Source organism: Arachis hypogaea, chromosome 4 (assembly GCF_003086295.3).
Source record: "Arachis hypogaea cultivar Tifrunner chromosome 4, arahy.Tifrunner.gnm2.J5K5, whole genome shotgun sequence".
Lineage (NCBI taxonomy): Eukaryota > Viridiplantae > Streptophyta > Magnoliopsida > Fabales > Fabaceae > Arachis > Arachis hypogaea.
The window spans coordinates 124,015,300-124,027,849 of NC_092039.1; the positions used below are offsets into that span (position 1 = coordinate 124,015,300).

Genomic DNA, 12,550 nt, shown 5'->3' on the forward strand with positions numbered 1-12,550 from the left:
TAAAAATTAAATAAATTAATTAATATACATAATTTTAAATTATATAATACTTAATAATTAATCAAATTAATTAATTAGTTTATTAAAATTGATTAGATTTAATAAATTAAAAGAGATACATAAAAAATACTCTAAAAAATATGCCAAGCCATATAGGATAAGTTTTAATAATCCCTCGTGTTTTAACCCAAAGCGGAAGAAGAAAGCCAAACATGCATCGAACATGGAGGAGGAGGAGAAGAAGTACAAGAGCATTGACGACATCCTCCCTCCTGACCTAATTCACAGAATCTTACTGAAAGCGCCTGCCAAACATCTCGCTAGCCTCAGGTGCGTTTCGAAGCTGTGGTACTCTTTAATTTCCGATCCACAATTTGTGGAATTCCATTTTCAGTACTCTCCCGCAGTCACCAACACATTCATCTTCATAGCAAAAGGCTGTGTGTCATGCTTCGTTGACTTAGACGCACTACTTAATGAGAACAATGATGCATTACAAGTGAAAAGGGTGTCTCCCCCTTTCAAGATGAAATCACCGCCTGATTTTGAGGTCCTGGGATCGTGCAGAGGCTTTGTTCTCTTACGTGGGAGGGAAAATTTTCTTGTGCTATGGAACCCACTGACGGGATCCAGCAAAGGAATATCCTACTCTCGTATTGCTTCTCGTTGTAAGAACAAGGGCTACTGGATTCTCCGCGAGTTCCTTGTTTATGGATTTGGTTATGATGCATCACAGGATGATTACTTACTTGTTGTAGCTTGCCATGATAAGCATGGCCAAGCTCACTTTAATTGCTTGTCCTTGAAAACCAATTCATTTATTTATTTTGATGCTGCACCCCCCAAACCCTTGGGTTTTTATAATTGGAATCCTCGTGGTTGTTCTTTAACGGCGCTATTCATTGGGTGCCTTCCTATCTTCAAGATTACAGGGATGCTATTCTTTGATCTCAAGGAAAGGACTTTTTCAATGATATCTGCACCGGAACAAATGTTAATCAGTGCATGCCGCTCTCCAGGTCTCGCCCTACTAGGAGGCTGCCTAGCCTTCTATTATGGCAATCTTGATAGCATTATCACTGACATATGGGTGATGAAAGAATATAAAGTGCACTCATCTTGGATTCTCTGTCAGATTCCTTGCTTTGGCTTTCGGCCTCTGTGCTTAACCAGTGATATGAATCTTATTGGAAAAGGTTATACTTGTGATAAATTGGAGTTCTACATATATAATCTCAGAGAAGAGAGGCTCCAATATTTTAAGGAAAAGTATATAGAACCAACTAATAAACAGCCAAGAATGGAACAACATAATTAATTATAATTAGTTTTATTAATTTATAATTTAATTTGTTTGTTAAATTATTGTTGACCACGTCCAAAACATAAGGGAAGATACGCTAGTATTAGGAGAGAATCACGGAATAGATGCTTTGATCATTCATTAGTTGGTTTCATATAATTAATTATGTTTGATTAATACGTAACACATGAAACATATAAATCATATCCAAAACCATCCAATTTACAAAAAAAGAAACATCCATGTGTGATGCCTCTGGTTTACCAGTTGGCTGATTCTTGACTTATATAGAGTTGGTTCTAGCATTGTTGATATTTTAAATATCCATGTTTTCCGGCTGCCGTTTTTGAAGCCAATGGTGTGTATACAGAGAGTCTCTTGCCACTACCCAGTGACATTAAGGATAAGGATGAGAAGGAGGAGGAACAGGGTATGTAACTATTCTCCTATGCTTTGCACCAACCCTTAGTTTTCATTGCATTGTGATTAATGAGAAAGTAATGTGTGATATGCATCATGCATCTAGTTGCAATCAAACGTGACTTTTGTATATGGATGATGAAATTTGAATTTATCAATGCTTATGGAATCATTAATCACTGTCTTGCTTCCTATAGACCGGTCTTGTGGTGAGGTTTCCAAAGTTTAGATCTTTTTCATGTCTAAAGCTTTGACTCATTTGCAGGCCATCAATTTCTCCACGAATTTTTTGAACTACTTGATGTTGCTAAAGGTTCGCATTACGAAGGATTCAAACAAGGAAAGAATACAAGTGAACAGCTTGACACGTGGAGAAAAACATTTGAAAAGTGCAGATGAAGTTTAGTCTCTTTAAATCCAGTATATCTTTTGAATCAAATCTACTAATAATATTTCTTAGTTGGTTATGCAGAACTTTAGATGTTTTATTTTGCTGGTTACATAATATACTTTTTCTTTTAATCTTACCTTTAGCATGGTTGTTTTTAGAAGTTCACTAGCAAGTGATGGTAAACCCAGAAAATTGATAGTTAAGAACCATATGAGGTTGATAGTTAAGAACCATTATATAATTTGATGTATTTGACTAGATACTAGATAGTCATCTAACTATTCTTAAATATCAAATTGACATAAAAACAACTGCATGTGAGTTTTCAATATATATCTATATATCCTCCCACCAAATTCAAATCAAATACAAATAAGAAAACCACCAATTCATGTTCCCAAGTTTTCATTATAATTACTAAGTATTAGAGTATGTATCAGAAGGAGGAGAAAGAATATAATGAGTACAATACACTATATGCTTTCTTGAGTTCACAACAAACAAACTTAATCACACAATTATGTCATAAGAACACTTATTTACTTAAGCATATATATATATATATATATATATATATATATATATATATATATAGAGCAGTATAGCACATATCTGTTTATGCTTTTATCCAGTCAACAAAATCATTCAAGTTTTTGCTTGATCTACCACCTTCTTTAATATTATTGATGGCCATGTTTCTTAATTCCATAGCCCTTACTTTAAATTCTTCACCTTGAAGCAGTTTCTTGATCTTACATATTATTTCTTCTCTAGTAATGATTCCACCAACTGGATCAAGTCTCAATCCAACTTTCCAAACATCACATATTAATGTTTGATTAAAAAATTGGTCAGCAAAGTAAGGCCAACATAGAAATGATACTCCTTTTGTTGTACCTTCCATTGTAGAGTTCCATCCACAATGACTTATGAAACAAGCAATCGAAGGATGGCTAAGAACTTTCTGTTGAGGTGCCCATTGAATCACTTTTCCGCGGTTTCGCACTCTTTCTTCAAATTCTTCAAGAAAAGATTGGTTTTCTCCATTGTTGATATCTGGCCTTATAACCAATAGAAAAGGTCTATTAGATAGTTCAAGTCCAAATGCAAGTTCTTGCAATTGAGTGTGATCAAAGACAGTGAAACTTCCAAAAGCAACATAAATGACTGAATTGGTTTCTTGTTGATCAAGCCAATTCAAACAAGTTGAGTCTTCTTGCCAAAAATTCCCAGCTATGGATCCAACGTAGTTTGTTGCTAGAAGTGGACCTATTGGTATGATTTGTGGGACAAAATCAAGTGTTGTAGACTCATGCTCATAAGTTGTGTTGCAAATGATTTTATCTGCAAATTTCACACTTTTATTGTTCCCTTTCATATAGTGAAAAACCATTTTTTCTGTGGTCTTGTCACCCAAATATGCCCAAACAAATTCTTTGGTCCTCATAGGAGGCATCATTGGTGACAACTTAATTGTCTCATCTTTTATAGGTTGTCCTGAAATATGCAACATAAATTGATAAATCATACAACAAATATATACATTTTAATTTCCTTAAAATTATTTTCTATCCTTATTATTTTATGAAATAACATGTGATAGAGAAGTGATATTATTGATTAATTAAGAGTAGCAATACCCACTCTCTAACTTCTATATATGCTATAAAAAAAAGACTTTGCTAGGTAGACAATGATTTTTGTGAATAATGTGAACAAAGGCTCTAAAATTGGCCCAATAAAGTAAAAACACACTACACCCCAAATTATCTACATAAATTTTAATATTAGGATAATCATCCGCACACCTATCGAATTGAACATCCGATATATCTATTGTTCACATTGTTTAGTATTTTCATAATCTAACTATATTTTTCCAAGAAGAAAACTACATAGAATGTATAGAAAAGAAAATATATGCTTGCCATATATGTAACTTAACCTACCTTTTCATCCACTATAGGAAAAAAAAGATAATAACAATTTTTACAATAACTATTATAAGAGATGAACAAATGCAACCTAAGGTTCATTAATTATTAATTATATAAGATGGGAAAATTCAATTACAAATATTGTTACCTACTTCTTAACAAATTATTGTAGGTATATATATATAATGTTTAGTGCTAATGATGAAAATTCTCACCATCATTGTCAATGAGTCCATCATCAAGAAGATTTTGGATGTTGAATTGCAAGGCCAATATTGAAGCTGATGCAGGCCAAAATGCAACTGCTTTTATTCCCATCTTCTTTGCAACTTCAAGTGCCCATCCAAAGGTTTCATCTGCCACCAAACAAGTTATTTTGTTGCTCTCACATTTCTTGTTGATATCTTCTATGAGCATTTCCAACTTCTTAGGCATTACCTCAAAAATTGATTGAGTCAATTTTGCCAGATCTTTTCTATTATCAACATTCTCTAACCCATCTGGGATTGAGACTAGTTCAATCTCATTATTGTTGCCCACAATTACACTTTTTTCTCCTAAAGATGTCATGATTTGGTTGTGAACAAAATCAGTGTTCACAAATGTGACTTTGATTCCATGTTTGATAAGTTCATGTGAAAGTTCCATTAGAGGAATCACATGACCTTGTGCTGGATATGGTATAGCTAAAACATGTGCTTTTTCACTCATTTTGTTGCTCTTGTATTTTTTTTTTGTCCCAGTTAACTTGAGCAAGGCTATAAGGTTTCTTCACTTATATATATATATATAGTATATGATCGGTAAATATTATTATTTTTTATCAATAATAATTTATATTTATATTTATAGATATTTTGTATACAAAAAACATATAATTTATATTTATATTTTTTAAAATTTTACATATATAAATTAATATAATTTATATTTATATTTTTTATAATTTATACACATAAATTAATAAAATTTATTTATTAAAAATAATTTAATATCTATATTGACTAAATAATAATAAAAAATACTAAAAATTAGAAACTCCAGAAAATTTCTCATATATGTTATAAAACTCCCTTACATAGCATATATACGTACGTACATTTTATATATACTAAAAACATTTTTTTTAGTATCCTCGTCTATATATATTTATTAGAACGTAAAGTATCTATTATTTTTACGAATTTTATATGTAATAATTTTAATTAAAAAAAAAGTTAGATTAATAATACGAGACAAAACTAACACAAATGGCGATGTATCCAAATCTCGTTATCGTTATTATATTAATTTTGTAGTTCTTTTCATATGTTTCATCTATTGGGTTTTTACCTTTGCTCTGTCCTTTTTCACTTGTACTATAACACTTGGCTTACCCGGCTTCTCAACAATTCTTAATTGGAAACTAAGAACTTGAATTTAAGTATATTAAAATTAAAGTACTTATCGTTTGTGGCATAATTATTAATAAAATAAGTATAAAAAGCTTTTAATTAATTAATATTAATTAACTTTTTATTATAAAATTATTTTTAACACTCATTTTCTAAAAAACGTAGAGTTACAATTTAAATGTATATTACCAAGAAAAATTTAAAATTTAAAATTTAAAAATAATCTAATGCAGCTTCGAGTATATGTTTATCACTAGATAATAACTTTTGTAAACAATGTGAATAATGGACTTTATAATTGACCTAATAAAATAAAAAAAATACTCCACCTTCAAATTACCTCTTAAATTCTAACATTAAGATAACCATCCGCACACCTAGTAAATTGAATATCCGATATATTCATTGTTCACTTTATTTAGTATTCTCATTGGCTCTCTATACTTTTCCTATGTTTATTACCAATACTTCGTTCTTGGCCATTCGGAAAAATTCCTATAGGGTTCATTTTGCTGTCATGACTCAATTTTTTATTTGCTTGGGATTGTTTCTTGTATTCAACCATTTCGATCAATTTTTTTGTGGAGTGAATGTAAGTTAACGACTTATTGCCAATTTGCCATGTATGTACTATGTAGCTTACTTAATTCACGTGGACGGCCATCTAATAACATTTGTAGATTAGCTCAAAGTAAGTACATATTTCATCCATTATTTCATAATATTTAATGGTTTATGTGAGACAAGAACTACAACAATAAGTATTTTTGGTCATGTATGAAAAATTATATTGGGTATACCATTGCCCTGTTTTTTTTTTTTTGTTGTCTTTGGACAAGTTGCCCTGTTTTTGTTTAGTAATTCATTCGTAAAAAGTTGAAACCACAACAATAAGAATAAATATTCGTACAAATGGGCTTATGTTGGGTTTGGAGGCTAAAACCAAAGCCCAAATCAAACGAGATTATAGCTAGTATAGCAGTGTGAGTCTATTTTGTACATGTAGTAATCCATTTACTAGCAACCCACGAAGAATTAATTCTTAGCCAGTCGAATCAAAGAATATTATAGAACAAAAATTATATATAATGACCAAAAAGAAAAAAAAGAAAGAAAAGTAGTAGAGATATGTTTTTCTCTTGATGTCAAGCACTCATGCATATATCAATATCATCTTTGGGGTGTTAATTTGTAGGTTGTACTTGACAAATAGAAAAAATGTATGTAATTTTGGAATTCAGATAAAATGAAAAAATTACTAAAGTGATAAAGCAAAATATTAATCAGTAATTTAGAACTCTTATCATATGTGAGTTTTATTATTTTAATTTAAAAATGAATAATATTTTATTTTATCATTTTATTAACTCACTCATCTTAATCCATAATCTTACATTGTCTCATATGAGAAAGTTCTGCTAGTTCAAGAGAGATGGTTTGTTGTTGCAATATAATCATGTTTCTAGGTCAAAACATATAAAACAACCAATTTATTTCCCTCTTATAATCTTCTTAATACAAGTCTCACATTTATTAAAAATAAAATCTCTAGATAGATTATAAACATAAAATATCTCTCATTTCATGAACTAATTTTTAAGGTTTAAATACAATCAATTTCAGTTCTAATACTTCTTTTCTCTCAAAGCTGCTCCTCCAAAATAAAGGAAAAGTTATCATCATTGGAGGCAATAATAGAACCACAAATGTGTTACACTAACGCCTTTATTTCCCATCAACTTTGCAACAACTTTTCAGGCAACCTTTCATTTTTGTGAAAGAAAAATTAAAAGCTATCTATCTCTACTTTTTTTACCCCCCAGAAATTCAACCGACTCCTGTCTTAACAACTCACATGAGATTATTAAATCAATTTGTTACCAAAAAAGATGTGTGGATGCAAATAATTAACATCTTCGATTAAATTTGAATTGCCCTTCAACGACTAAAAAGAAAGAAAAGACCAAGACCAAAACAAAGTTAGACTATGATATAGAAATTAACACTCTGATCTCATATTCTTTGTTATTTGTCCATTGATGCATCACCGCCACTTCCATTAAATAAAAGACAAAGACTATATTGCATAGCGACAACTGTAGAAAATTAAACACTAGCCGCCCCCGACATAAATTAAAATGAGTATATATATAGGAGAAGAAGAAGCAACAATGACAATTTAACATTTCTTTTTGTTGCCTAACTAATCCGTCGAGGATCGGAATTTCATTTAAGGGTCTGTTACTAGCCAATAGATTGCTGCATGCACAAGGCAGAATTCGAACTCCTAACACTTGGTTAAGCGAATGAGTGAACTGATTACTCGATCAATCTAAATTGGTTCAATTTAACGATATATTATTATTATTCTACATATCTTACACATAATCACTATCACTATCACTATTATATTCTAAAAAGATAACTTTGGTGGAAAGACAAGAAGTGGAACTAGTTGATGATAGCTAAAATTGTTTTGACCATATAATAAATTAAATACCCTTAAGAAAGACTATACCAAATAAAACACAAGAAGATTGTCTTGTTCTTATTACTTTTATCCATGTGAAATGAATCGATCAAATAAGAATTGAATAAGTTCCAACCAGCAAAGAGCATGGCAACAAATAATATAAGATTATGGTTAACGAAATCCTTTTTTGATTGCCAGCCTCAAAGGTCTTCATCACTTTATTGATAATGGCAGGAACGTATGTAAGTCAAGACCCCAATATCAAGTTGTGAAGTGTCGAAAAATAATAATCTTTGGATTTTCCAGCTATAAAATCTCATATTATCTAAAACTGAAAATCCGATCATCTTTATAGGCAAGAGTGCGTGAAACAAGGGTTATTTTTTGAGTTAGCTTTTGAAATGAGTTAAAAATTTTTAATATGGTATGAAAAAATATTATAAAAGACAAATTTTAGTTTTTTCCGTTTTATTATATATTCCTATCTTTAAATTAAGAAATTACCGGTCATGACAAATTTAACATATTGATACGAAAATATAAGATGACGTAATTATTGTAGGGAGTCACTTAGATAAAAACATTTAAAATATTTTTTTTTAAAGATAATTTTAAATAATTAAAATTCAATACATATAATTCATTAAATTATGTTATTTTTATTAAAATTAGATCAGATAAATTAATTTGGCTAAAAAATTAATAAATTACACCTTAAAATGGTCTAAATTAATATTTTTTATAAAAAATAATTACAATATCTCTATTATAAAAAATGATTAAAATATTCTTATTATATATATATATATATTGAGAATCCTAAATTTTAATTTTTTTCTGTGTCAGTATAGGGTTAGAATTTAGGGTTTTCAAAATTAAAAAATATATATAATAAGAATATTTTAGTCATTTTCTATAATAAGGTTATTGTAATTATTTTCTATAAAAAAATATTAATTTAGATCGGTTTAAAATTTGATTTACGGATTTTTCGATCAAATTAATTTGTCTGATCTAATTTTGACAAAAATAATATAATTTAATTGATTATATGTATTAAATTTTGATTAATAAAAAAACATCTTAAATAAAAGACGTTTTAAGTATCTTTACGGGAGTCACCTCCATGATTGTAAGGTATAACTATTGTAATTAGTATAAAATAATTAGCATAAAATATAAATCTCAAATTAAAAAGAAAAGTGGAATATCAAAATTATTTTCTTGGCTCTAACTTGGACCACAACTTAGCGCAAATAATATCTCAACTCTCGTCCATCATGCATGCACCAATGATTTTTCTTCTACGCGCTTGGTACTATATATACACTTCAGAAAATAATAAGAATAAAGTGATAAATAAATTTTAAAAAATTTATATTTAGATAGATTAACCCTTAAAAAACGAGTATCAATAAAATCTTTTGCAATAGTAGATTAACCCTCCTGTGAAGTCCTCCATTGATTGAAAGAAAAAAAAATCACAAATAATAATAACAACTCTGATAAAACTATACATGCAACACAAATCATTAATAAATATAAATTCTCATTTTATAGAGTACATATATAACAGTGAAAACTCAGGTAAAGTCGATTTAACGTAAAGTTGATAACTGATAGTTGTTAGATGATTTAACTGATTTGACTAAATTTTTATCTAGCAACTCTTAGCTATCAACTTCAGTTGAAGTCGACTGCACTTGAGTTTTCACTATATATAACATAAATTTAATATATAAAATCACACCAATTACAATTTCACTACCATTTATTTTTTTCATTAATATAACAATACACAACTTTAAAAATTCCCAATTTTTTTCATCTCAATTTTTATTTATACTAATACATAACTATACTCACTCCTTGGCCCAATTGATAAACTCATTGAGATTCTTCTGACCTTCTTGCTTGTTCTTGATCACAATCTCCTTGAGTCTCAAACACCTCTCATTGATTCCTTCATCTCCAAGTAACATCTCCACCTTCTTCTTTATCTCTTCCCTTAAAATCAATCCCTTCTCAAATCCAATCCCAACTTTCCAAACATCACAAATGTAAATCTTGTTCATCAATTGGTCACTCACAAAAGGCCAACACAAGAAAGGAACACCACTATAAACACCTTCAATGGTCGAATTCCAACCACAATGACTAACAAAACAAGCTATGGCAGGGTGGTTTAGAACTTTTTTCTGGGGTGCCCAATTAACAATCTTACCTTTACTTCCATGAAATTCATCTGGGTATAGCCCATAATTTCCATTATTGTTTTTGCAACCATTAATTCCATTTCTTACAACCCAAAGAAAAGGCTTGTTAAGAAGATCAAGTCCAAGAGCTAGTTCTTTGAATTGGTTCGGCTTAATAGATACCATGCTACCAAACGAAACATACACAACGGATCGAGGTTGTTGTTGATCCAACCATTCTATACATGTTTCATCTTCTTTTAAGATCAATGATGATGATGATGATGATGAACTTGTGGTTTGATCTGCCATCAATGGACCAATTGGTAGGACCTTTGGTGAAATAGAAAGTGCTCCGGGTTCAAGATGAGAAGTTGTGTTACAAAGCCACCATTGTGCTTGATTCAGAGTTTGAATCTCTTGCTTCATGTGAAGGAAGAAGAAAGTGTTGTCTAAACAGTACCATGGCATGGCTGATGGGTCCATCTTTGGTATATTTGAAGAAAGATGAATCTCCTTATGTTCTTTGGTTGGTAGGCCTGATCATAATTTTCAATTAAACCAATATAAGTAAGATCATAGCAAGTAGTTAATTAATACTAATTAGTGCTTGCCATTTGTTAATTAAGATATATTCTCTTTAGACCCTACATACACTTATCACAATTGCATGTGACATACACATTAAAGTTTTATCTGGAAATCTATGTGTCGTTATAAAATATATATATATATAACTTTATTTATTATGAACTTAATTAAAATTTTAAATAAGTGATTCCATAATTACAGACCCATCAAACACACTTTGAGAAAAAAAGATAGCTTGTGACTTCTTATGAATGCTTTCTAATTATATGAAACTATGAAAGGGACTAACAAATAACAAGCAAACATATTACTAATTAAAAGTTTTTTTTTTTTGTTACCACGCGAACCACTCGACCAACTCAAGTTAGTTACTAATTAGAAGTTATAAGATATATAATATCTTACCATTTTGAGAATCTATGATTCCCTGATGAATGAGGGTTTGCATAGAATCAAAAGAGGCCAAAGCAGTTGCAGAAGCAGGCCAGAAGAGAGCACCTTTGATACCCAAATTGAGAGCAACTTGCAAGGCCCAACCCATGTTCTTAGTCACAATAACACAAGTGATCTTGTTATCACAATCCATGCCATTCACATCTTCTATGAGCTTTGGAAGCATGTCAACCATGGTGGTTCTTGTGGTCAGTATAACCTTGCCTTGGTCACTTCTATCATCATTAGGGTCCACACCATCTGGCAGGGACACCAACCTCATCATCTCTGACTCCATGCCTGAACTACTGGCTGCTTTCTTCAGCTTCTTGAAGTGTTCATCAGAGCTTAAGAAGGTGATTTTGCAACCATGGTTTTTGGCTAGAACATGGCAGAATTGAAGAAGGGGATTCATGTGTCCTAGTATTGGGTATGGTATTGCAAGAAAGTGTGGGATCCCCATGTTTCTCAAAAGATTCTCGGAATTTGGAACTTGGAATTTTCCTCTTCCTTTTTCTCTTATATTTTTTTTTTTATGAAAAAGGAAGATTGGATTGATATGAATGAATAACTAATAATACGTAAGTTACTGAACACTCTTATAAGCTATATATAGGGAATTATTTATTGAGAGGAATGATTTCATTTTCGGTTCCGCTACGTTACCAACGGTATATCTGCCAACTTCTACCAACTCTTATTTATAATTGTGTTTCATGGAAGTGTGTTCATGGATGTGTATAATAAAAATGTCTTTTTTATAACTGTGTTTAATAAAAGTGACTTTATAGATATATTTTATGGATGTGTCTCTTTATATATGTATTTAAAATATATTAATTATTAAACACATCTACGTATAAATAAAAATTGGCAGAAATTAGCGAATAATATGTTGGTACCCTATACTTTTCCTTTTATTTTAGAGGCATGTGACTTTATGCTATTGTATGTATATATTCTTGTCTATTATTCATCTTTCTACATTAGATCAACCGTGTGTCCGTGTGTAGTGAGTTTGATGAACGGGAAAATTTTCTTTCTTTTTAAAGTAATAAAAGTAATAAAAGTGTCACAAAAAAAAAAAAACGAGTCACCAAACAAAAAGTAATAAAAGTTAGTTTTGCGTATATGAATTTTAAATATTATATTTAGCATACTCCTAACCAAAAAAAAAAATCAATCTCATCTCTAACCAGTTATCTAATTAAGCGTGATCATTTAATTATTTCTTGTTTTACATTCGCTCTTTTTGGTTAGTTAATATTAAGAGAAAATGACAAATTAATTCTTAATTTTTTTGTTTACAGACATTTAAGTTCTTGAAAATTTAAAAATACATTTAAGTTTTTAACATCTTTAAAATTTAGACATATCGATCTCTAAGTCAAATTTGTCTGATTTTAAAAACTCT

At 30.1% G+C, this 12,550-nt stretch overlaps 3 protein-coding genes across 3 annotated transcripts; 1 reads left to right on the forward strand and 2 right to left on the reverse strand.

The window, feature by feature from the left end:
- The first annotated feature begins 223 nt into the window (after positions 1 to 223).
- On the forward strand, positions 224 to 2,122 carry LOC112795394 (F-box protein CPR1-like). The gene is made up of 3 exons (XM_025837325.1): positions 224 to 1,196; positions 1,674 to 1,733; positions 1,989 to 2,122. Exons 1-3 carry the CDS (start codon positions 224 to 226, stop codon positions 2,120 to 2,122), a joined length of 1,167 nt encoding a protein of 388 aa, XP_025693110.1.
- A 608-nt stretch (positions 2,123 to 2,730) lies between these two features.
- On the reverse strand, positions 2,731 to 4,762 carry LOC112795395 (UDP-glycosyltransferase 83A1-like). Its single transcript, XM_072234586.1, has 3 exons — positions 4,661 to 4,762; positions 4,267 to 4,540; positions 2,731 to 3,611 (listed from the first exon to the last, which is right to left on the reverse strand). The coding sequence occupies exons 1-3, from the start codon at positions 4,760 to 4,762 to the stop codon at positions 2,731 to 2,733; spliced, it is 1,257 nt and encodes a 418-aa protein (XP_072090687.1).
- A 4,909-nt stretch (positions 4,763 to 9,671) lies between these two features.
- Positions 9,672 to 12,066, reverse strand: LOC112797850 (UDP-glycosyltransferase 83A1). Its single transcript, XM_025840958.3, has 2 exons — positions 11,110 to 12,066; positions 9,672 to 10,652 (listed from the first exon to the last, which is right to left on the reverse strand). Exons 1-2 carry the CDS (start codon positions 11,597 to 11,599, stop codon positions 9,781 to 9,783), a joined length of 1,362 nt encoding a protein of 453 aa, XP_025696743.1. The 5' UTR covers positions 11,600 to 12,066; the 3' UTR covers positions 9,672 to 9,780.
- Between the last annotated feature and the right edge of the window lie 484 nt (positions 12,067 to 12,550).